At 39.3% G+C, this 25,956-nt stretch overlaps 1 protein-coding gene across 1 annotated transcript; it reads right to left on the reverse strand.

The window, feature by feature from the left end:
* Positions 1-3,772: 3,772 nt before the first annotated feature.
* On the reverse strand, positions 3,773-24,068 carry GLYAT (glycine-N-acyltransferase). The gene is made up of 6 exons (XM_047072521.1): positions 23,889-24,068; positions 15,754-15,849; positions 12,307-12,414; positions 6,131-6,257; positions 4,593-4,764; positions 3,773-4,175 (listed from the first exon to the last, which is right to left on the reverse strand). Exons 1-6 carry the CDS (start codon positions 24,066-24,068, stop codon positions 3,773-3,775), a joined length of 1,086 nt encoding a protein of 361 aa, XP_046928477.1.
* Between the last annotated feature and the right edge of the window lie 1,888 nt (positions 24,069-25,956).

Consider the following 25,956-nt stretch of genomic DNA (forward strand, 5'->3'; position numbering starts at 1 on the left):
TTCATCCTGTGTCCAAGCCAGTTCTGTGATATACCTCAGGTGCATGGCTAGGTTTCAACTCCAAATTTTGGGGACTGGCACATTGTGGACTCACACTGATCATCTGGGGGAGGGTCTTACCATGCTGTGGCTGGTGCTAGTTTGTCCCAGAAAAGCAGTTGCACAATCACACAAGGGCTCAGACTACATGGTAAAGCACCAAAAGAAGCCAGCACCAAGGTTTGCTACTCTCATCTGATGTCTCTGCTCCTATGTTAATGAACAGGGCAGCACATTGGTGCCTGCCAGCATTTTTGCCTCCTGAGAGGCTGTGCCACATCTCCCAAATGCATTCCAAGAGGGGAACTGTCTTTTCCAGTGCAACCCAAAGGATCTCAAACCACACTGTCCACTCCGGGGCCTCTGGCTCCTTCCCCACAGGAGTACCACTATTGCTGCCAGGCTTTACCTGGGGGTGGTGCAGACTCCTAAAACTTCAGACTTTGAGCTTCCTTGCTTGTAAAAACTTGTGATAATCAGCCTCTCTACTTTTCCTAGTCAATGGTTTTGGGGGAATGTTTCTCTTGTGCAATTTCCTGTGTGTCACCTTCTCTCTGTTTCTCTCTCTCTTTCTCCTCTCTCCAAGATCAAGGATCCCTCCCCTCTGCAGCACCCACAGTTCTTTTCTCCCCAGTCATATCTCCACAACTTTTATCTTCCACAGTGTGGCTTCTTTTCTCCCTCTGGTTCTGCAGTTTGTTCTCTCAGCATTCAGATAAATTTCTTGGGTGTTTGGAGTGATTTGGCATTTATACAGCTGTGTTTGAGGGACAAGGCAAGCATAGGACCCCCTACTGCTCCACCATCTTAACTCCTTTTCTGTATGTCCCAGCATTTTCTTTTCTATTTGAACTTTTATTTTGTTAAAAAAAAAACTCAGAAAAATTGCAAGAGCATTACATTAAACACACACATACTCTTCACCTCTATTCACCAATTAGAGTTTGCCATATTTTCTGTATATAGTCTTTTAAATTCTTCTGTAGGCTACAGATATTATGACAATTTATTCCAAATATTTTAGCATGTATCATGGAAGTATAGGTATATTCTCTTATATAACCATAGTATAATGATCAAATTCAGAAAATTTAATATTGCTCTACTACTAGTAACTAATACACTGACCATGTACAAATTTTGCCAATTATGGCAATAGTATCCTTTATGGAATTTTTTTTTCTGATGTAGTATCCAATCCTGAACCTCAGATTGCTTTTAGATGTTGTATTTTTTAGATTCATTTTCTCTGGAACACTTCTTTCACCTTCCTTCTTCTTTCATGATATTTAGCATTTTTACATGTACATGTCAGTTGTATTATAGAATGTCCTTTAATTTTGGCTCTTGTATTCTTTTCTGAGGTATTTAATTTTTTCCTATTGACCATATTCAGGTTATAAATTTTGATTTTTTTCAGGTTATGCATTTTAGATGGTAATATATTAACATTATTATTTCTTCATTGGTGAATCACATCCAGAGACCCATGATAGGTCCCACTGTTGATGATATTAATTTTTGTTCACCTGGTTAAGGAGGCACTTTAAAAAACTCATATGTTGTATTTGAAATCTCCAAAGCCATATGAAATATCCAAATTTTAGAGATTTTTTAAAAGATATCCTTAGGAGTTGTGATGTCCTAAGTACAAAAGAATACAAGCGTCCCTCAGTGGTTCTCTTCAGATCCAAAAAGTTCTCCAAGTTTATAGTTTTGCATCTGAAAATACTAAACCCAATTAGTTCTCAAGGAGCTTTGAGGAATGCCAGATTGTAGATGTAACTGATCATGGAGTGGTGTGAAGGACCTTCAAGACAAGGGACTAGGAAGCTGAGCTGGTGCTGAGCAGTGTATATGGAGAATATGGCCTTGAAATGAGGCCATGGAGGACAGTAAAGATGTTACTCTGAATACAAAAGATCCTTCAGGTCACATTTCCAATTCATAGCACTGAAAGATCTTGTTTTTCCATGGCACAATGCTCAACAGCTGAAGATACGATTTCGCTTTATTAAAAATTAATCTATGCTATTTTCTAGTGACCACGTTTTATGAAGAAGTAGTGAAAGTGTAGTTTGATGTCTGCCTAATGCACTCTTTAATGACAATGTTTATAGAAGCTTTAAGAATTTGTAATGAAGTAATATTATCAATCAATTAAAGCACAATGTAAATTATAATTACAAAAGTAAAATGATATACCTAAGTAGTGTGCAATATGAATTTTCATCTATTGTTCTAGGACATAAAATATGTTCAATTATTTCTCTAAACCAATGGTTTTCAAAGCCCAATTCATGGACCAATGCCAGTATCAGGATCACTTGGGAAGGTGTTAGAAATTTAAATTCTGGGGCTCTACCCAAAATCTACTGAATCAGAAACTTAGGAGATAGGCCTCACAGTCTGTGTTTTAACAGGTCCGACAGTTAAATCACAGTCTGTGATTCTGATGCAGGCTCAAATTTGAGAATCCTTCCTCTAGACCACTGGCTCTCAGTCACAGGTGACTTTGCCTTCAAGGCACATTTATCAATATCTGCAGACATTTTTAGTTGTCATAACTGGGACAGAAGGTGCTACTGGCATCTAGTGGATGGAGGCCAGGGGTGCTACTAAGTATTCTAAAAATGCACAAGACAGCCCTCACCCCACAACAAAGAATTGTCCAGCCTAAAATGTCCATTGTGCCAAGGTTGAGAAACCCTAACTCGCCAAGAATTTAAACCTCAGTCAGTTTCTGAGGGTTGGAGGGACTTCATTCTCAATCTGTAGCCTAATGCCAGGCTTAGGTGGACCAGAAGGAAACAGGTTCTTAATCCAGGTGATTACCTTCATTCCAGTGTTCTCTTTGCTATTTCTTTTGAACTGTTGGGGCAAGGACCCCTCCCAGCTCACCTGTCACCACCAGGAAGAATATCCCTCCACACTCCCAACTAGACTCTCCCATGAGACAATTATCAGAACTTCACAGAATCCAGGCATCCTGAAATAACGTGCCGAAGGCAAGTGGGGGCAATGGGTAACCATGCCCTCCCCATCACCTTCTGTCTCTCTCAGTTAATATCCACTCCCTAGGTCTTGGCACTCCTACTTCTCTCTCTCCATAAACTCACCCATGCGCTCTCCTGGTGTGAGTATGAGGAGGGGACAGACAGGCTAACATTAAGTCTTTGTCTTATTAACCCTCTCTGCTATATCATGTGTATCACATTTAACCTAATTTCTCCTATGTACTTGTATATATTTAGTGTACCTCTAAAGCAGTAATCAGAGGAAAAGAATCTCTACAGACCTAATGAGCAGAATATGCTTGCTGAGTACTAAGGAAAAGGCCATAGAAAGAAAGAGGAATAAGTTATAATGCCCAGAAAATATTACCCTTTCCTGGAAGATTTGGCAGGGCTCTACCAATCCGTGTACTAGGAGTTCTAGGAGAAGCTATTTGGGGCACCAGGTAGCTGATGAAGGAGCATCACAGAGATCCCAGAAGTGTGGGAGGCTAAATTATGTGGGGCCCACTGAGGGAGTACCTGGGCTGCTTCATAGTGATAAATCTAAAGGAATCCCATCTGCAGTTCGAGTGCAGGGACTGGGGTGGTCTTGCTGACCAATCACACTGCTTCCCTGGAGCCCAAACAGTGCCATTCCTTTACTGATGATTACAATTATAACTTATTCTTTCTGTCTTCCCAGGCCTATCTGACATGGTCTTCTGTGCAGGGCTGCTTCACAGGGGCACACAGTGCCACTGGTTCCAGCCACAGGGTATGGTGATATGATCAAGTTTCTTAGAAACTTTCTGCATAGTTTTGTTACTCTTGTCAACGTGAGAATATATGGGGAAGCCAAGTTTGTTTAGATAGTGACTATGGGAATAGATGACTTGGGTGATAAGGCCGTGGGCCCGGTACTCAGGCAGGGTACCCGCCATCCGTAACTCTCCTGTCTGGTCCATCAGGTTCCAGGATACAGGCGTCCTCTCAGGCCCCAGCAGGCAGAAGGTGGGGAAGTTCTGGATACAGCGCTCGATGAATCTCTGGCTCCTCTCATTGCCGCCAAAATGCCAGAATTTATTCACCAAGGCAGCGTGGGTAACATCCAGGGAGGAGGGTTTAAACATCTCTTGGCAGCTATGGAGGGAAAGCAAAGTCTGTGAGTATGGAGGTTTTTATTTGTTCTTCCCTCTACTGTTTTGAGAGGCAGAGTAGGTAGAGGAAATAAGAAACACAAAGCCCTGGAGTGTAGGTGAGTTTGTGATGACAAAGGGATGGAAAAGTCCACTGTTGTTGGAATGAGTGAGCAGGAAGAACAGGATAGGTCGAAGAAGCTGGCAGAAATCAGATATAGTCCAGATGAGAAAAGAAATGGTGGAGTATTTTAAGCAAAGGAGGAATATGGTATGAATTACATCTTAAGAAAAGATTACTCTGACTGTTTTGAAGAATATTGACTGCAGATGGGCCAGAGTGGAAGCAGGGTGGGAAAATGGGAGGCTGTCTCAGTACTGAGAGCAGTAAGTGATGCAGAGTGATTTGTATCAAACTCACATGGCCTTGGGTTTGCCACTGTTGGGTGATACGTTCTTTCCCTCCAGCAGGGAAGGAATTAGTTTCTTTATCGTCTCAGCCATCATATAGAGAATGCAATGTGTTTGCTTGACTTGGAAGGATTTAGTAGCTGCAAGATTTTGTATGACCTCATTCAGGCTGGGCTGTGAACCTAGATGGGATTATGAGGAGAGACAATGATTTAATAAGTACATGCTGTGGAGAAGCTCCCCATTGGAGTAGGAAGTGTCTGGGATTTACAGTCAGAGAACCTAGGTTCTGGGCTCAGTGCTGCTGCTGTGTAACCAGAGTCCAGTAGTCAGGATTTGTGCAATTTTCCCTGTTTTATGTAAGGGAAAACATGCCCAGAAATTCATTAAGCCATTGGTGGCAAAGCAACTGGAACCAGGTTTTCTGGGCTACATAATCATGTAGTTTTGATAATTAAAGGAGAGAAGTTTTTTTTAAAAAGTAGTAGCCAATATCCATTGTGTACTTACTATGTTCCCAGTGTAGTAGATTGTTGCAGTAATGGCCTATATTTGCCCACATCTCCTTGTATCCATTCCTTGGCATAGTCCTTGCCTGCACTGCATCTGACGTTGGCCATATGATTTGCTTTGGCAATGGGGAAGAATGAACTTGATGCAGAGAGAAGTTTAAAAGTGCTTGCACATCGGGGTTTGCCCTCTCCTTGTGATCTCAATTACTTTGAAACCAATACCATACAAATAGCCTAGGCTAGCCTGCTGAGGTCAGGTGCTCCTGTCATTCCATCACCATGGCAGCCAATGCTGACAGCCAGAACCATCATTCAGACATGTGACTGAGGCCATGTTAGAGCAATCAGGCCATAGTCCACCCATCAACTGATGGCAATTGCATGAGTAAGCCCAAGAGACACCAGCAGAACTGCCTTGCAAAGCCTAATACAAACTGTAGATTCACAGAATTATGCAGCAAAAGTCAACTACACATCCAGGTATTATAGTAAGAAATCCCTATTCAAGATTTCATGTAATCTTTTCAATGCCCCTGTGTTCTAGGAACTATTATTATCCTCATTTATGTATATGAAAGTCATGGTCTCCAAGAGGATAAGTCATGTGGCTAGGGTCACATAGCAAGTAACAGGCAGATGCCATCCTAGGGAGTCTGACTCGGGGCGGGGGGCATATCCACACCATGACAGTTGTCCTTTATGATCTGGGAGGTGCTTTATGGCACAAGTCATCATTCTCATTCCAGGAATGGAAGACCTTGGGTGAAGCCCTCCTTTGGTACCCAGTTACCCTAAGGGATCCTGCATATGTCTACAAAATATGCCATAAATCGTTGGCTATCCAGGAATTATATTATGTTCCCCTATATGAAGCCCATTTTTTGCAAGCTTTGAAGGTGTTTTTTTCTCCCTTTATGAGGGAGTTAAAAAATTGGCAGCAGGCTGAGGATCTGGAGCTTGGGGGAAGGAGATATGAGTCATAGGGAAAATTGTTCAGGACAGAGAATTGAGTCCGCACCCATCCCATTTCTCTTACTTTGGATCTGCAAATGCTGTTTCCAGTTGATGACTTCTGGTGAGACGAGACATTTCTGACAGTTCTTGAAGTCCTTGGAGTAGATTTGGTAAGTATTGGTGTAGTGATCAAGATCATCTGTCATCTCCTGTGATCATTGGGAAAAGGGAAATAAAACAAATTACTTATATTTCACTATTGCAATACTTTTTTCTAAATTCCACTATACTGTGAGTTTTTAACATTGAAATATTGTTGACACACAATGTTACAATAGTTTCAGGTGTACAATATAGGGATTCAACAAGTCTATACTTTATGGTGTGCTCACAATTATAGCTACCATCTGTCACCATATAACACTATTACACCACCACTGACTATATTCCCTATGCTCTACCTTTTATAGCATGAGTTATTCATGCTATAACAGGAAGCCTGTATCTCCCACTACCCTTCACCCATTTTGCCCATCCCTCTGCCCTCTTCCTTCTGGCAACCACCAGTTTGTTCTGTGTATTTATGGGTCTGTTTCTGATTTTTGTTTGTTCATTTGTTTCTTAGATTCCACATATGAGGGAAATCATACAGTATTTGTCTTTCTCTGTCTGACTTATTTTACTTTGCATAACACCCTCTAGGTCCATCCATGTTGTCATAGATGGCAAGATCTCATTCTTTTTATGGCTGAGTAATACTCCATTGTGTGTGTGTGTGTGTGTGTGTGTGTGTGTGTGTACACACTACATCTTCTTTATCCATTTTTCTATCGGTGGACATTTGGGTTGCTTCCACATCTTGGCTATTGTAAATAATGCTATAAACATAGGGGTGTGTATATTTTTTCAAATTTATGTTTTTGTTTTCTTTGGGTAAATACCCGGTAGTAGAACTATTGGGTCGTATGGTATTTCTAGTTTTAATTTTTTTTCTATTTTTTTTTTATTTTAGAGAGAGAGCACAAGTAGGGGAAAGGGGCAGAAGGAGAGAGAGAATCCTGAGCAGGCTCCATGCTGAGCATGGAGCCCCATGTGGGACTCGATCCCACGACCCTGGGATCTTGACCTCAACTGAAATCAAGAGTCAAACCCTCATCTGACTGAAGCACCCACATGCCCCTCTATTTTTAATTTTTTTGAAGAACATCCTTACTGTTTTCCACAGTGACTATACCAATTTGCATTTCCACCAACAGTGCACGAGGGTTCCTTTTTCTCCACATCCTCGCCGACACTTGTTTCTTGTCTTTTTGACTATAGCCATTCTGACAGCTGTAAGGTGATACCTCATTATGGTTTTGATTTGTATTTCCCTGGTGATTAGTAATGTTGAGGATCCTTCATGTTTCTGGGCTATGTGTATGTCTTTTTTTGGGAAAATATCTAATTCATGTTGTCCTATTTTTTTCTTTTCTTTTTAAAATTGTATTTAATTTATTTTTTAAATTTACATCCAAGTTAGTTAGTTTATAGTGCAACAATGATTTCAGGAGTAGATTCCTTAATGCCCTTTACCCATTTAGCCTATCACCCCTCCCACATCCCCTCCAGTAACCCTCTGTTTGTTCTCCATATTTAAGAGTCTCATATTTTTGTCTCCCTCGCTGTTTTTATATTATTTTTGCTTCCCTTCCCTTATGTTCATCTGTTCTGTGTCTTAAAGTCCTCATATGAGTGAAGTCATATGATATTTGTCTTTCTCTGACTAATTTCGCATAGTATAATACCCTCTAGTTCCATCCATGTAGTTGCAAATGGCAAGATTTCATTCTTTTTGATTGCTGAGTAATACTCCAGTGTGTGTGTGTGTGTGTGTTTGTGTGTGTATAAACATAAATAAATATAAATATATATACACATCATATATATGTGTGTGTGTATATATATACGAATATATATATACCCCACATCTTCTTAATCCATTCATCCATCGATGGACATTTGGGCTCTTTCCATACTTTGGCTATTGTTGATGGTGCTGCTATAAACATTGGGGTGCATGTGCCCCTTTGATATAGCACACCTGTATCCTTTGGGTAAATATCTAGTAGTGCAATTGCTGGGTCATAGGGTAGTTAGAATTTTAATTTTTTGAAACACCTCCATACTGTTTTCCAGAGTGGCTGCATCAGCTTGCATTACCACCAATAATGCAAAAGAGATCCTCTTTCTCTGTATCCTCACCAACATCTGTTGTTGCCTGAGTTGTTAATGTTAGCCATTCTGACAGGTGTGAGGTGGTATCTCATTGTGGTTTTGATTTGTATTTCCCTGATGATGAGTGATGTGGAACATTTTTTATGTGTCAGTTGGCCATCTGGATGTCTTCTTTGGAGAAGTGTCTATTCATGTCTTTTGCCCATTTCTTCACTGGATTATTTGTTTTTTGGGAGTTGAGTTTGATTAAGTTCTTTATAGATTTTGGATACTAACCCTTTATCTGATATGTCATTTGCAAATATCTCCTCCCATTCCATTGGTTGCCTTTTAGTTTTGCTGAAGTTCCCTTCAGTGTGCAGACTTTTTATTTTTATGTGGTCTCAATAGTTCATTTTTGCTTTTGTTTCCCTTGCCTCTGGAGATGTGTTGAGTAAGAAGTTGCTGTGGCCAAGGTCCAAGAGGTTTTTGCCTGCTTTCTCCTCTAGGATTTTGATGGCTTCCTGTCTTACATTTTGGTCTTTCATCCATTTTGAGTTTATTTTTGTGTATGGTGTAAGAAAGTGGTACAGGTTCATTTTTCTGCATGTCACTGTCCAGTTTTCCCAGCACCACTTGCTGAAGAGACTGTCCTTATTCCATTGGATATTCTTTCCTGCTTTGTCAAAGATTAGTTGGCCATACATTTGTGGGTCCATTTCTGGGTTCTTTATTCTTTTCCATTGATCTGAGTGTCTGTTTTTGTGCCATTGCCATACTATCTTGAAAATTACAGCTTGGTATTACAGCTTGAAATCCGGATTGTGATGCCTCCTGCTCTGGTTTTCTTTTTCAAGATTGCTTTTGTGGTTCCATACAAATTTTAGGATTGTTTGTTCTAGCTCTGTGAAGAATGCTGGTGTTATTTGATAGGTATAGAATTGAATATGTAGATTGCTTTGGGTAGTATCAACATTTTAACAATATTTGTTCTTCCTATCCAGGAGCATGGAATGTTTTTCCATTTTTTGTGTGTCGTCTTCAATTTCTTTCATAAGCTTTCTATAGTTTTTGGTGTATAGATTTTTCACCTCTTTAATTAGAGTTATTCCTAGGTATTTTATGGTTTTTGGTGCAATTGTAAATGGGATTGATTCCTTGATTTCTCTTTCTGTTGCTTCATTGTTGGTGTATAGGAATGCAACCGGTTTCTGTGCATTGATTTTATATCCTGCCACTTTGCCGATGAATTCATGGGTCAGTTATAGCAGTTTATTGGTAGAATCTTTTGGGTTTTCCATATAGGATATTATGTTATTTGCGAACAGTGAAAGTTTGACCTCCTCCTGGCCGATTTGGATGCCATTTATTTCTTTGTGTTGTCTGATTGCTGAGGCTAAGACTTCCAATACTATGTTGAATAACAATGGCAAGAGTGGACATCCCTGTCTTATTCCTGACCTTAGGGGGAAGGCTTTCAGTTTTTCCCCATTGAGGATGGTATTAGCATTGGGTCTTTCATGTATTTATGCCTATTTTTAAATTGGATTCTTTGGGTTTTGGTGTTTAGTTATATAAGTTCTTTATGTATATTGGATATTAACTCCTTATGGTAAAAAACTGAGAACTTTTCCTGTAAGGTCAGGAAGAAGACAAGGATCTACACTCTTGCCACTTTTATTCAACAAAATACTGGAAGTTTTAACCACAGCAATCCAGCAAGAAAAAAAAGAAAAGGCATCCAAATTGGTAAAGAAGAAGTTAAACTGTCACTATTTACAGGTGATATAATCCTATACAAGGAAAACCCTAAGACGTCACCCACAAACTATTAAAAGTAATAAATGAATTCATTAAAGTTCCAGGATACAGAATTCACAGAAATTGGTTGTGTTTCTATACACTAACAATTAGGTAATAGAGAAATTAAGAAAACAATTCCATTTACAATTGCATCAGAAAGAATAAAAATACCTAGGAATAAACTTAGGAAGTGAAAGACCTGTACTGTGAAAATTATGAAATATTGATGAAAGAAATTGAAGATGACACAAAGGAAAAGATATTCCACGTTCATGGGGCGGAGGAATTAATATTGTCAGAATGTCCATACTACCCAAAGCAGCGTATAGTCTCAGTGCAATCCAAATCAAAATACCAATAGCATTTTTCACAGAACTGGAACAAATAACACTAAAATTTGTATAGAACCACAAAGACCCTGAAAAGCAAAAGCAGTCTTGAGAAAGAAAAGAAGTAAACTTATGCTTATGCAGTCCATTGTTCTATGACAAAGCAGGAAAGTGTATCCAATGGGAAAAGGATGGTCTCTTTAATAAGTGGTGTTGGGAAAACTGGACAGCTACATGGAAAAGAATGAAACTGGACCACTTTCTTATACCATACACAAAAATCCATTCAAAATGTATTTAGGACCAAAATATGAGATATACTGTGATATTTTTTTTTTAATTTTTTTTCAACGTTTTTTATTTTTGGGACAGAGAGACAGAGCATGAACGGGGGAGGGGCAGAAAGAGAGGGAGACACAGAATCGGAAACAGGCTCCAGGCTCTGAGCCATCAGCCCAGAGCCTGACGCGGGGCTAGAACTCACGGACCGCGAGATCCTGACCTGGCTGAAGTCGGACGCTTAACCGACTGCGCCACCCAGGCGCCCCTACTGTGATATTTTTTAAGTGCTAAAATGTTGGTATTTTCATTGGTGCATTACAATTATTCCTGAATCATTTAAATCATGAGGTCAGGAGGAGAGATTCAAGTATTCAATTTATGATGGAAAATTGCATAGCAATACTGCTCTCTACCCACATATTACATTAAAATTTCAAATCAAACAAAGACACAATTATTAGGAAGCATTCTTCTATACTTCTATTATTCTCAGTGGGAAGAAGAGAAAAACAATTGACAAGGAAAAGCAAAACTTCTGTTGCAAGAATGCATGTAATAAACAGTTCAAATAGTTGCAGAACATGCCAACCATGAACATCACAATATTAAATTTAGTTATAGATATTTCTGGATTAAAATCTCCATCTATACTCAATGAAGCCAAAGAAGATGAAAACCAATTAGAAATGCTTCCTTAAAACAATGCTATAGTTAAACAAACGGTAGTTCCAGAAAAATAAAGGAGTACTTATTTAAGAAGACCCTCTCAACTTACTAAACAGATGAGATTATTGGGAAGTAGGAGGCACAAGAAAATATTACCACAACTCAGTGCAGAATTCAAAAGCTTTTTAAAAAATGGTTGGAAAATGTTGCCCAAAAATACACTGACAAGTCAGCAAGGATATCCACTAATACATTTTATTACTTAAGATCACATTTAAGATAAAAGATCAAATAATCTTATTTCAGTTCAGTTGTTACTACTAATACAGATTTCTTTATATATTGTTTAACTTAGTGATTTTCAAATCACTTTTTATTTCTATGAAAGGTATAATATTTCTATTTTTATAAATTTATAATTTTATTGAATGTTTAAAAATAAGCTTGTGAATTTTTGTCTTTGAAATGTGTTTACTATTTAGTTTTGCTAGTTTTTAAATGTTTCCTCAAATGCATATGGCGATTATAGTATTATAAGTTTGCTTTTTATAATTGTCCTAACTCACTGTACTGTCTCACACCTTCCTATCTTTGCCCCTTGTGTTTTCTCTGTTGGAATGTCCTCTTTTTTTTTTTTGTCAGCCTAACAGTATCTACAAAATATGTACAAGATCCAGTGCAGATAAAACCTCCCATCGGGAAGTGTCTCAGACCTTAACCTTCATCTCCAGCCTCCGTTGTTGAATCAGCTTTCGCTATTTCTGTGTTGTACATCTTCTCTTCCCACACACTTCACTCTATATTGGAATTTATTTGCTTATTGATCTTTTCTTCCAAGGCTCTGAGCTCCTTGAAGAGAGGCACTTACTTTCCGTCACACAATTCATTTCTGTATCCCTGGGCTGCCATATTGTCAGGCACATGGCAGGTACACAGCAAAAATGAACACAGAGGCATATTCATTCCACGTCTGGCACTTTACCTGCTCCTGAGGGCGGATAACCACTGTGTTAAAATCAGGCCACTTGTCCACTAGAGCCTTCAGCTTGAATGGGTTTCCCTGGTTCATGTGGAAGACAGTCCCATAAACCTGCAGCAACCCAAGAAAGGGAGAGGGTCAGCTTGTTAGGAAGGACTGGTAAAGTGCCTTGTTTGGTCAGGACAAGGATCATTCCTATCATGAAATTTTATGTTGGAAAAGGGCCAAGTAGGGCATCTAGGTCAAACAGTCTCCATGTACTACATTTTTTTTTTAAGCTTAAACGAGAGAGCTTTTTCTCCCCACCCAATATGAATCATACATGCATATAGTAAAATGTTTGGCCAGATAAAATTTGATTTTAAGAATACCATTCTTCATTTTAGGATTTAAAATTCTCTCCTTCAAGATTTTCTTCTACTCATATACATAGACACAATTTTACAAAAATTAAATGATCTGATACATGTTCCCTCCCCCCGAATGCATTGTGAGCATATTTTTATGTTCATAAACACATTTTCAATTGTTTTATGATGGCTGCATAGGATTCCATCGTATGGATATATCACAGTTCATTTATTTGCTTATTGATGGTCATTTCAGCTGTTTCCAGCTTTTCACTTTGACAAATAATTCTTCATAGAGCATGCTTGACAGGAAATTTGCATGGGCTCCTGATATTTTCTTAGAATATTCAGAAGAGTAGTTGCTGGCTCAAATGTTATGCACATGTTTAAAACTTCTTAACATAAATGACCACATTATTCTCTGGAAGGATTAAATGAACTTCCACCAACAAACAGGCTACAGCATAGTGCTCAACAGAATGTGCTGTGTGGTCCCATGGCCTGGGGTCCAAGTCCAGTCTTGGATCCCCCTACCCCCGTTTGTGTTGTGCAGGCTGTTGAGAGACAGGAAGGTGGGGAGAGAATGAATGAGAACAAGTCTTGTGGACATTGTGTTTTTGTGGTTTGGGGGATTGGAATGCAGCAGCAGATACTAGCATGGGCAACTGTGAACATGAAGCCTCTGCATATACCAGCGTGGAAGCATGCCAATGACCTGAGATCAAAAAGATGGTATATGCTTTAATATTTCCACCTTGGATACATGATGACTAAGAACTATGCCTGTATCTTTCCCCCTGCCGCTCTCCACCCCACATAAACTATTGATGTTAGACAAAGAGAAGGGGAAAAAAGCTCAGTTGACTGAATTTATCTGAATTTATTTTGTTTTCAGCCATGAGTGGAGGCTTGATATAGAATTCAGCATAATTTGGGAAAATACAGACATACTTTTACATATTTGCATTTGGGCCCTGTAAAACTGATTTACACTATACTATTATCCATTATAGGATCTGAAAATATGTAGAACTGTCACTCTTTGTTATTCCCATGGCCTAATTAATTAAAAAAATTTCTTTTTTCCTGCTCAGTTCAGAACATACCAGGCAGCTACTCTAAGTTGACTCCACTGGAGTTGATACACGCACTAAAATGTATTTAATATCTAGCACTAAGAGGAATGGCTGGGCTTTTTCTCAACTGAGACTCAAATAAGTATTGAATTTTAGGTTATACATCCATTACAAGTACTACACATATTCTGGATTTTAATTAGGGGGCAATGTATGTCTTTAATATGCAACCAAAAATTGAAGGTGCTATTAGGGCCACCTTATCTTACAACGGAGATCTTCCAAGAAAGGACACTTGGAATGCACCATTTTCTCAAAATATTTGGGCTCAACTTAACATAAGCAGTAAAGAGAAATTTAAGTGACAAAATTCTACACTAAATTCATGGGAAAAAAAAAAACTTTGGCCTGAAGAATTGTTAAAAATAACTATTCACCATAAAAATATCTTAGGCAACTGTTTATAGAGTTTCTAACTGATGTAACCTCCCTCCCAACCCCGCAGAATTGATTGTCTCTCTGTAAGGTTGCCTGGATCTTAAGGATTATGAACTGAAAGGAGTTAAATAGTGGGTGGTAGAGATTAATGGTAGTAGGAATCTACTAATGTGGTTGACTTTAGTTTTAGATCACAGTTGACCCTTGAACAACATGGGGGTTGGGGGGCACTGATCCCCCACTTGCAGTGGAAAATCTGTCTAGAATTTTTGATTACCCCCAAACTTAACTACAAATCACCTACAATTGACCAGAAGCCTTACCAATGATTTAAGCAGCTGATTAAGATGTACAGTATGTTATATACTGTATTCTTACAATAAAGTAAGCTAGACATAAGAAGATGTTATTAATCAGATTACAAAGAAGAGAAAATCCATTTACAGTACTGTGCTATATTTGTTGAAAAAAATCCAAGTGAATATAAGTGAACTCGCATATTTAAGGGTTAGCTGTGGTAGAAGTCATTTTTTTTAGTAGGAACTAAAGAACAGTTATTTCATTAGTCTGTTTCTAATAATTGAAAATTAAGCCTTAAAAAATAAATAAAATAAATTAAAGAAAATTAAGCCTTGTGATCTACAAATAAAATAATGCTAATATTTTTCTCCTTATACTGAAAGAAGGGAGTAGCAGAGCTATAAGGGAGGAAAGGAGGCAAATGCATTTATCTTATCTAAATTGTATGCATCTTATAGGAATGTCTTATAAAACAGTAAAAATCTAATTTCTATGTCTACAGAGTTTTTTTTAGGGAAGAGTAACTGTCCTCTAACACACACACACACTCACACACACACACACATGGACCCTATGCCTTTGGTTGCTAAAAAAAACACAAGCAAGTACTGTAGCCTATCACTAGAGTTGCTCTTGCACAGTTCTGGATGTAAGTATTTATGTGTACATCTTAGTTAATTCTGAGATTTCTAATCAGTTGTACTAGGTTAAAGGAGACACCTAGTTGTACTAGGTTGAAGGAGACACTAGGTTAAAGGAGACACCATAAAATAGCCTGATATGCAGTCAGCTCAGGGAAATTGGGAAATTTAAGTCAAAATTGGAATTGACTCCTTATTAATTTTAGAGAAGACTCCTGATGGTTAACCTCTCACCTAGCAAGTGTTCTTTTAAGAAGAACAATTTTAACACTAATATGTAGTCTCAGCCAACTTTTGAGGAAAACCCTGGACAAAACACCAATGTTATTATGGAATGTTTTTTGGAAAGGAGCAAGGGAACACTTTATGAATGACAGAGCAAAAGCTGGTAAAGTCCTGTGTTCATGCCATGGCATTGCAACTCACTATTTGTGTGATATTGGCTAAATCACCCTAACTGAGCTCCATCTTCTCATCAGTAACACATACATAGAGCAAATATCTTCTAGAGAGGTAATGCAAACTAAGCTAGAGAAAACATGGACTAATGCTGGACACAGAACAGAGGCTCAATGTTAGTCTCTTTTCTTCTTGACTCATGGGGTTTCTATTCCTTACCCTCCACCCAGAATTTTCCATTGTCACCTTTAAGGATTCAGGAAGGCTCTTCCTCAAGGACCTCTCCAGTGACTGCAGCATTTGGGCACCTTGCAGTGGGAACATCATGGAAGGTACCTTAACCTAAAGAGAGAAACAGGAAACAGCTAGGAATGAGAAGAAGCTGGAAGAGATTCAGAAATATGAGTAGTAAGTTCTCTTCTAATGGCGAGGTCCCCCTTCAGTGTCTCTTCATCTGTGTCACCTTCAGTAAAGTCTTCACTAGCTCTCACCAACTCCAAGGAAGGACAAGACTGGTAGAACGCATGGGGGGTGGGAGGATTTATACATTTTTAAATTCACTTTCTTACACTTCAATGCATTCCAGCCATCTGTTTCATTTTAGGTTAACAAGCGCATTTTTAAGTACATATAACATCTTTTGAAATTTAGTTGCCATTAGTGATTCTCGTGACACCACCAGTAATAAGCCGTATAACATTGTGGAAGTTATTTACTCTTTCTGTGCCTTGCTTGCCTCTGTTAACCTCAAAAATAAAACTATCTTACCAACAAAAATGGCTTATTTGGAAATAGCAGGGAATTGCAATACCAGATAACGAAGCTATAGAAAATTATAAGCAAGTCTGGAGAACAAAAGAGAGGAACATTCTTTTATAAAAAGGAGAGGAAGAGGACTGTTATAAACAAAAAGTCCATTGGTAGAAAGGTGGAGTTCCCAGTATCGGGCATTTTCTTGGCTGAGTGGTGACTGTCTCTCATTGGCTGGGCTGTTGCTGAAGGGAGGAGGAAACCTGTCTGCTCAGTAGGAAAGTAGTAGCTAGAGTAAAATGGAATTTGGAAGCAATGAATCATAGGAATATACCCCCCCCCAAACCAAGAGCACACTGTGTACACTGTATGTTAGCTAACTTGACAATAAATTATATTAAAAAATAATTATAAATAAAATGGAATTTGGAAGGCGCTCTATTCCTGTTGGGTCTGCGGTGAATGCAGGCAGGAGTTGTATGGCAAGAGCTCCCCGCTGCTGGCTTCCTGATTCCATTCCAGAGGATTCCTTTTATTGATTTTCACACTTCGAAGGTGGATGGGATAACAGCACCATCTAACTTACAGACTTTTTTTTAGGGTTAACTGAGTTATTACATTAAAGGAGTCAATAAGTGCTTGGAATAGTATATGTCAGGGGCTCCTGGCTGGCTGTCAGTACAGCATGTGACTCTGGATCTTGGGATCATGAGTTCAAGCTCCATGTTGGGCATGGAGCCCACTAAAAAGAAAAAGAGTATCTCTTATATAAAAGCACTGAACATGTTATTTTATTACTCCTCCTCCCTCTCCTCTTCCTTCCTGTCCTTTTTCATCCCCTCCTTTTCTTCCTCCTCCTCCTTGCCACCTGAGTTAAAGTGCTGTTTATTGCAGTACATTTTGCCGCAATCTTTTTAATGTGGGCATTTGGACATGGTCTAAAATATAAACAATTAACCTTTTAAAAAATTTCCAAGCTATATTCCAAGCTGGTATTTTCACCCTATTTTTTTTTAACCTTACTGTATCTCACTCTTGCATCTGTCTTGCATATTGTACGGATTACGAGGTAGAATAAAAATAGCATTTTTACATATTTGATTCACTGCGTGAAATTGGGATTTACCAAAACATTCTATAAAACCCCAACTACATGAAAAAGCAGAAAGGGCTGTGTCACAGCGTTCTATTTTGGAACCAGGATCCCTGGAGGAATACATCACTTCTAAGTGAAGGAACCAAAGAAGTGTTCAGAGAGGATGTTGCATTAAAACTGGCTGTGTGTGAGATTCCATGCTCCAGGTCGGAACTGGGTAGCTGATTTTACAACAGCACGGAGGAGGCTTCTACTTCTGGCCAAGAGAGCATAACAGGATCTGGATTTACCTCCTCACCTGAAAAAAAAAAGGACAAAACTAAACAGTAAATGAAACAGCATTGCACAGAGCAGAGCCACTATCCCCAAGAAAACGAAAAAAGAAAAGGTGAGTTTAATGATTGCATAGCTTATTGTTGGAAGACTGCAGCTCAGGGAAATGGAGCCTGACCAGATCACTGGGGTCTCAATGACTTGAGCATATAGAAGTAGAGGCCAGTGTGGAACTTGAGAAAGAGACAAAGCAGAGAGGGAGAAAGAGAGAGAGGGAGAACGAGAAGGAGAGAGAATGCATGAGAGAGGGAAAATGAGGGAGAGAGAGGGAGAATGAGAGAGAGTTCTGGAGATCTTTGGGAAAGAGCAATCTCCTAGAGTCTTTGGCTTATCACTGAACTGTATAAGGGGAAACTACCTTGGGCTTTGGCCTAGGGAGAGAACCACTGGAAAAGATCAGGTGGAAAAATTCTTATAGCTGACACAAGTCTGGGAATAGTTTATGTTCTGACACACTGAAGTGAAAAGACCTTGTAGCATAAGGGCATTGAGTAAGAAGCTCAACAAGGGGGTTAAATTCAGACTTGTCTGTTCTAAATTCACCCTGCACTGATTAAAAGAAAGTCTTGAAATGATCCATCTGATTCCAATAACTTAATTGTGCACCAGAACAAAACGTACTTAAAAATGTAAGTACAACAAAATCTATCAACTAACAGTATATAATTCACATTGTCTCACCTCCAATAAAAACTGATACGATGGAAAGGAGCAGTAAAATATGATTCAGAAGCAGAAGACAAACACAAATCAGTAAAGACAGGCCCAGAGGAGACACTGTCAGACCTACAATCAAAATGTTTTTTTCTGTTGCAACAGTGCTTCTCCATGATGCAATAGTCCTTCTCTCACCTTCTTGCAACATTTGCAAATAAGGTTTCTCTTTACCTGAATAAATAAAAATGAGTAGATGCAGATATATTGCAACTAGCAGGCAAAGACGTTAAAAAGCTATAATAATGCTGCTCCTCATGTTTAAGAAGATAGAGGGACACATCATGTTAAGAGAAATGGAAGCTACAAAAGATGCATATTGAACTTATAGAAATGAATATATACAGCATTTAAAATAAAAAATACAGTGGATGTGATTAGCACTAGATTAGACATTCCAAAAGAAAAGATCAGTGAGGTTGAAGATGCAGCAATTGAAACTATCAACAATGATGCATGGAGCAAAAAACAAGAAGGATCAGAAGACTTATTATTTGTAGTATGTCACCATTTATCCCCCACATTGATCTACAGTTTCAAATTAGCCATAAAACATTTCAAGTTTTATTTGTAGAAATCACAGATTCTAAAATTTACATGATATCAAGGCTTACTAAAGAGCTACGGTAATCATCATGGAGTGGTCTTGGAATAAAGATAGACAAACCAATGAAACAGAATAGAGAAATTGATAGACATTTGTGGTCAATTGATTTGCTACAAAAATATCCAGACAAATGGGAGATAGGATATTCTTTTCAATAAATGGTGCTGATTATTTTTAAACAGTCAAGATTACTTCTTGATAGACTCAGTAGTTGTAAATTTCTAAATGTAGATGTTAGAAGAAAGTCACTCTTGTCTATACTTACTTGTCCCTCTGCTACTTTCTGCTCCCCAGGTCATTTATCTAAAAATAGATCCCCATTCCATTTAGGGTGTTTTATGAATTTGAGAAAGAAAAAAAGCAGCACCCAAAACATAACATTTTCACAGAACAGCAGAACCTGGCAAGGTCATTCAATGGCCTTGATGGAAGGGGACAAAAACGAGATCATTCCACAATCATGTTTGAGCATGGACAAAACAAGAAGGCAGTCTTATCTGCAAAAACAGCCAAATACTCTCCCCAGGTAACAAGTGGCTGCCACTTCTTTACCCCTAATCTTTCTTCCTGCTTCATGGACAAAAGTCTTCCATACAATTGCAGTGTTTTCTGACAATATTCAAGGCAGAGCAAATCCATGCTTCCTTGAATCCTTCCCCAAGTCGTGTGTCAAGTCCCTCCTGACACTGTTACTGAGGTGTACCACATTTCCTTCCTTATGGTGTGCTCTCCCTTTTGTTGCAACAGATAATAAATCCCAGCTTTGCTGGGTTACAGGTGTGTTCTACATGGCCTTTGACTAGAAGTTATTGATAATGTTTATAGCAGCATTATCAACAATAGCCAAACTATGGAGAGGGCGCATATGTGTATTGACTGCTGAACGAATAAAGATGTGGTGTACACACACACACACACACACACACACACACACACACACACACAGATACACAGAAACACACACACTGGAATATTACACAGCCATCAAGAAGAATGAAATCTTGTTATTTGTAATGATGTAGATGGAGCTACAGTGTATTATGCTAAGCAAAATAGGTCAATCAGAGAAAGACAATACCATATGATTTCACTCATATGTACAATTTAAGAAACAAAACAGATGAACATATGGGAAGGGAGGGGAAGAAGAGAGGGAAAGAAACCACAAGAGACTCTTAACAATAGAGAACAAACTGAGGGTTGATGGAGGGAGGTTGGTGGGATGGGTTAGATGAGTGAGGGGTATTAAGGAGGGCACTTGTCATGATGAACACTGGGTGTTGTATGTAAGTGATGAATCATTGAATTCTACCCCTGAAACCAATATTGCACTGTATGTTAACTAAAGTTTAAATTAAAAAAAAAGTTATTGACACTTATTTAAATATTTAGCTCTGAGGCATTTGTTCCTACTGGATTGTTCACTGTTCGCTTTGACTTCCTAGGACTCAGAGACTTCTCCTTTTCAGCTTAGCTCCTCAGGACTACTAGTTTTTCAGGGTGGTCATGAAAGATTTGGTTTTGCAAAAGTGGAACCAATATTAGTTTGTTTCTATGGAAAAACATATCTAGGTTACAAAGATTTCACTATGTTTTGGTTGCTTTAACATGTTGGGTAATGTGTAGATCGTCAAATGTTCCTGATTTTTCTATGTGTGTGTCCTCTGTCTCCTTCCAAGTCCCTGTCAATCATTTGAAGAAAACAAAATGATGAAATGGCATTATGTGATAAATGTGAAATAGCATTATGCTGCAAAAAAAAAAACCTATGTACATAACCTTAATTTAAAAATGCTAACCATTATCTCAGCTTTCAGTGAGTCATAATCTTTTTTTTGCCTTGACATTGATGGCTGCTGACTGATCAGAGTGGCGGTTGCTGAAGGTTGAGTGACTGTGGCAATTTCTTAAAAGAAGACAACCGTGAACTTTACCACATCGATTGACCTGTTGTTTTGTGAATGATTTCTGTAGCATGTGATGCTGTTTGATGGCATTTACCCACAGTAGAGCTTCTTTTTTTATTTTTTTAAGTTTATTTATTTATTTTGAGAGAGAGAGACCGAGAGAGTGTGCATGCATGCATGTGAGCAGATGAGGGACAGAGAGAGAGAGGGAGAAAGAGAATCCTGAGCAGGCTCTGCACTGTCAGCGAGGAGCTTGATGTGGGGCTCAATCTCCTGAACCATGAGATCATGACCTGAGCTGAAATCAAGAATCAGATGCTTAACCCACTGAGCCACTCACATGTCCCTGAACTTCTTTCAAAATTGGAGTCAATCCCTCAAACCCTGCCTCTGTTTCAGCAATTAAGTTTATGTAATAGTGTAGACTCTTTGTTGTCATTTCAACAATCTTCACAACATCTTCATCAATAGTAGATTCCAGCTCAAGAAACCACTGTCTTTGTTCACCCATAGAAGCAGTTCTTTATCCATTGAAGTTTTATTATGAGACTGCAGCAGTTCAGTCCCATCTTCAGGCTCTAGTTCTGATTCTAGTTCTCTTGCTCTTTCCACTACATCTGCAGCTACTTCCTCCACTGAAGTCTTGAACCTCTCTCAAAGTCATCCATGAGGATTGGAAGCAACTTCTTCTGAATTCCTATTAACGTTGATATTTTGACCGCTTCCCATGAATCACGAATATTCTTAGTGGCGTCCAGAATGGTGATTTTTTTCCAGAAGGTTTTCAATTTACTTTGCTAGGATCCATCAGAGGAATCGCTGTAGCCTTATATGGAAGCTATAACCTTATGAAATTTATATCTTAAATAACAAGAATGAGACTTGAAAGTCAAAATTAGTCCCTGACTTATGGGCTTCAGAATGGATGTTGTGTTAGCAGGCATGAAAATAACTTTAATCTCATTGCACATGTCCATCAGAGCTCTTGGGGGAGTGGGTGCATTGTCTGTGAGAAGTCATATTTTGAAAAGAATCTTCCTTTCTGAGCAGTAGGTCTGAACAGTGACTTAAAATATTCAGCAAACTGTGCACAGATGTGCTGTAATCCAGGCTGTTTTGTGCCATTTCTAGAGCACAGGCAGAATAAGTTTACCATAATTCTTAAGGGCCCTAGGATTTTCAGAATGTAAATGAGCATGGGTTTTAATTTAAAGTCACAAGTTGTGGGGCAACTGGGTGGCTCAGTCAGTTAAGCATCCGACTTTGGCTCAGGTCATGATCTTGTGGTCTGTGAGTTTGAGCCCCGCATTGGGCTCTGTGGTGAGAGCTCAGAGCCTGGAGCCTGTTTCAGATTCTGTGTCTCCCTCTCTCTGACCCTCCCGCGTTCATGCTCTGTCTCTCTCTGTCTCAAAAATAAACGTTAAAAAAAATTAAAGTCACCAGTTGTATTAGCCCCTAACAAGACAGACGACCCATCCTTTGAAACTTTGAAGCCAGGGATTGACTTCTTCTCTGTAGCTAGGAAAGTCCCAGGAGGGCATCTTATGCCTACAGAAGGCTATTTCATCTACATTGAAAATCTGATGTTTAGGGTAGCTGCCTTCATTAATATCTTGGCTAGATCTTGTGGATAACTTGCTGCAGCTTCTGTATCAGCAGTTGCTGCTTCCCATTACACTTTGATGTTGTGAAGACATCTTTCCTTAAACCTCATGAACCAACCTCTGCTAGCTTCAGACTTTTCTTCTGCAGCTTTAACGCTCTCAGCCTTCATAGAATTGAAGAGACCCAGGGCCTTGCTCTGCATTAGGCTTTGACATAAGGAAATATTTTGGCTGATTTGATTGTCTACCCAGATAACTAAAACTTTCTTCATATCAGCAATAAGGGTGTTTTGCTTTCTTATTATTCATGTGTTCACTGAGTAGCATTTTTTATTTCCTTCAAGAACTTTTCCTTTGCATTTACGACTTGGCTAATTCTTTGGTGGAAGAGGCTTCGCTTTTGGCCTGTCTTGACTTTCGGTAAGCCTTCTTCACTAAGCTTAATCTTTTCTAGCTTTTGATTCACAGTGAAAGACATGTGACTCTTCCTTTATCTTTGACCCTTAGAGGCCATTGTTGAGTGATTTCTTGTCCTAATTTCAATATTGTTTGTCTCAGGAAATAGGGAGGCCCAAGGAGGAGGAGAGAGACAATTTAAGGGCCGTCAGAACACACACAGCATTTGTTGATGAAGTTTGTCATCTTATAGGCACACAGTTGGTGGCACCTCCCAAGCAATTAGAAATGTAACACCAAAGATCACTGATCACAGAGCAATGCAACAAATATAATAATAATGGAAAAGTTTGAAATATTGGTGAGAATTAGCAAACTGACCTAGAGACACAAAAGAAGCAAATGCTATTGGAAAATGGTGCCAATAGACTTGCTTGATGCAGGGTCACCACAAATCTCCAGTTTGAAAAAACACACTATCTGCAAAGCACAACAAGGTGAAGCTTGATCAGACAAGGTTCGCTTGTATTCATCTACTTATTTCTTTTCTAACTTTAAGTACGGCAACCTTCTTAGGAATCACAGGCAGGGAACAAAACTGCCTACCTGGTAATACAACCAGAAGGATTAAATATGGTAATATGTGCAGTGTCTCCACACATTAAAGACTCCATTCACCCCCACCCCCACCGCTTCCAGAAAGCATCCAAATCTCTCCTCATTCATTTATTAGTTCAAATCAGAGACCTGTAAGAATTTTTCATAGTACCTAGCAAGTTAGCCTTCACAGAGTAAGTGCTAGATATAGGTTTCTTAAGTTAAAGTTATTTCTTTCCCTTAAGTATGTTTGCCATAATATTCTGATGTAACACAGTATGGGCATTTTGATTTGTCTCATGTAAGTGGAGATGATGTCACAAAGCAATGACTATCTTTTTTTTTTTTTTTTTTTTTTTTTTGGTATGAGCCCCCACCTGGAAAGCTGTCTCCACACCAATCTTTGCAGGTGTCCCCAGGAACAAATGAAGAGCAGACTTCCAGGCGATGAAATTTCCCTCTGATGGTGTCAGTTTGGCAAGATCTCTCAGACTGAGTTTAGGTCTGTCTCCTCCAGAGATCGCTGAGCTGAGGCTCAAAATGTGGACCTTGCACATAAGCAAACAATTCTAGATGTCAGCTCTTGTGAAATCCAGTCTTCCTCTCTGTGACTCATGTTGTGTGAGCTCTTTATGCAAATTCAGGGGCTGGGAATGTGTCACCTGAGCTGCTCTTTGCAAAACACCAGGTTGCTCTTTGCTCCCACCAGCCTGGCCATGACTCTGGAATCCAAAGCAGTGTGAACCCAACAGGCCAGGTGTCAGAAGGGGGGTCATGTTGCATAAACCATACTGTCGACCTCCCCTTCCCATTCTTAACAAAATGCAATCAGAGCAAGGCAATAGGAAAGATAGGGATAAGGTCTGATTTGCAGAATCTGGTCTCTTTCCTTACACGTATGCAGAACAGAAAATATTTGCGTGGAGTGACTAAAGCCTTTAGGATCCTCCTTTTTTTTTTTTACCTTAAGCTCTGCCCTCTTCCCTGCCTATTGTGAGGCTGCAGTTAAACATCCCAATGATTCAGCGTACACACTTCTTAGTCTCACTATTATGGAGGAGGACACGGAGGCTCAGTGTGCTTGAATTAGATGGAATTTAAACCCAGAGCCTTCTCACTCTGAAGTATCCACTACTCCATGTTAGCATTTGCTCTACCGTTCTCAGGAAAGGAAGGAGGATTCATAGAAAAGATATTTTGAGTCACAGCTCCTCTGTGTGAAGCTACCAAGGAGGGAAGTTTGACACTGTCTGGTCCTTGCCTTCATCACCCTCGTCCTTCTTCACCATAAGTAGTTGATTTCATTATGAAAGAAAGAAGGGTCATTTCCATCAGAGGAGCAGAGACAGGGGTGGCTAGTGTCTAGAGAAAAAGTAGAAAAAAGCCTGTGTGCTTCTTCAGTCCATGGGCCAGCAGAGCACATATTTCTCCCTGTCCTTTCTAGGAGCCTTGATTCCTAGAATACTAATTCTCAATTTTATCTCCTGGTGTTGAAGTCATTATAATCATTCCTTATTCTTTCTCCAAAGCCAAAGGCCACTGAAGCTGCTCTGTCCCTGGACAGTCAGCAGAGTGGACCCCTGGGTCCCTGTAGAGTCTCATAAAGGCTGACTATTACAAAAGAGTAGTGTCCCCTGTGCCCCAGTCCCAGAAAAACCTCTATCTCCTCTATAGACCTCTATCTCCTTCAGCACTAACAGTCAGCCAAGATTTGGGTCTCTACCACCCTTGTATCTTAAACTAGTCTCTTAATCTCGCTAGGTTGGTTCCCCAGCTGCCAAAAGTGTTGTTGTATTAGGTAACCAAGAATTTTTCATGCTCTTCCTTGATTCTGTGGTGGTTATCCTTGCTCTGTTATATGAAGTAATACATATAAATCTTCTCACGTACTTTGGGACCGGATACAAGGAGAAAGATTCAGGAGCACTGGCCCTCAGTGTATTTATGTGTTTTCCTCTGGGTGCTGGGTGCAAGCCCAGACGATGATGATAGAAGCAGCATTGCATAGTAGCTCAGAGGGAGGACGATGGGGCCAAACTAACATGGTTGAGATCTTGACTGACCCCACATACCTACTGTGTGACCTTGAACAAATTATTTCCTCTTTCCATTGCCTCTGTTCTTCTATCTAGAAAGAGGAGTAAATAATGGCACTTACTCTGTAGGGTTTAGAGGAATATTAAGTTCTCCCCCCGCCCTGCTCTGCCACAAGTGACCCAATCCATGTGTCCCTTTTTGCTGAAGAAGTTCCCATCCAGGCTCATGGGTTGCCCTGTGCCTGCATGTCCTTAATGAGTTCCAGGAAAATGTATGAGTTGTAGTTTATCCAGCCTTTTCTGATCATTAGTGTGGGATCAGTGCTTTTTTACAGCTTTCTAAACCTAACTTAGAAGCAGAAATGAGACCATATATTTTCTTAATTTAGATATACATAATAATTATAAT

This window comes from Lynx rufus, unplaced genomic scaffold, assembly GCF_022079265.1.
Source record: "Lynx rufus isolate CCGP_SWC_20201006 ecotype Redwood Valley unplaced genomic scaffold, mLynRuf1.p SCAF_9, whole genome shotgun sequence".
NCBI lineage: Eukaryota > Metazoa > Chordata > Mammalia > Carnivora > Felidae > Lynx > Lynx rufus.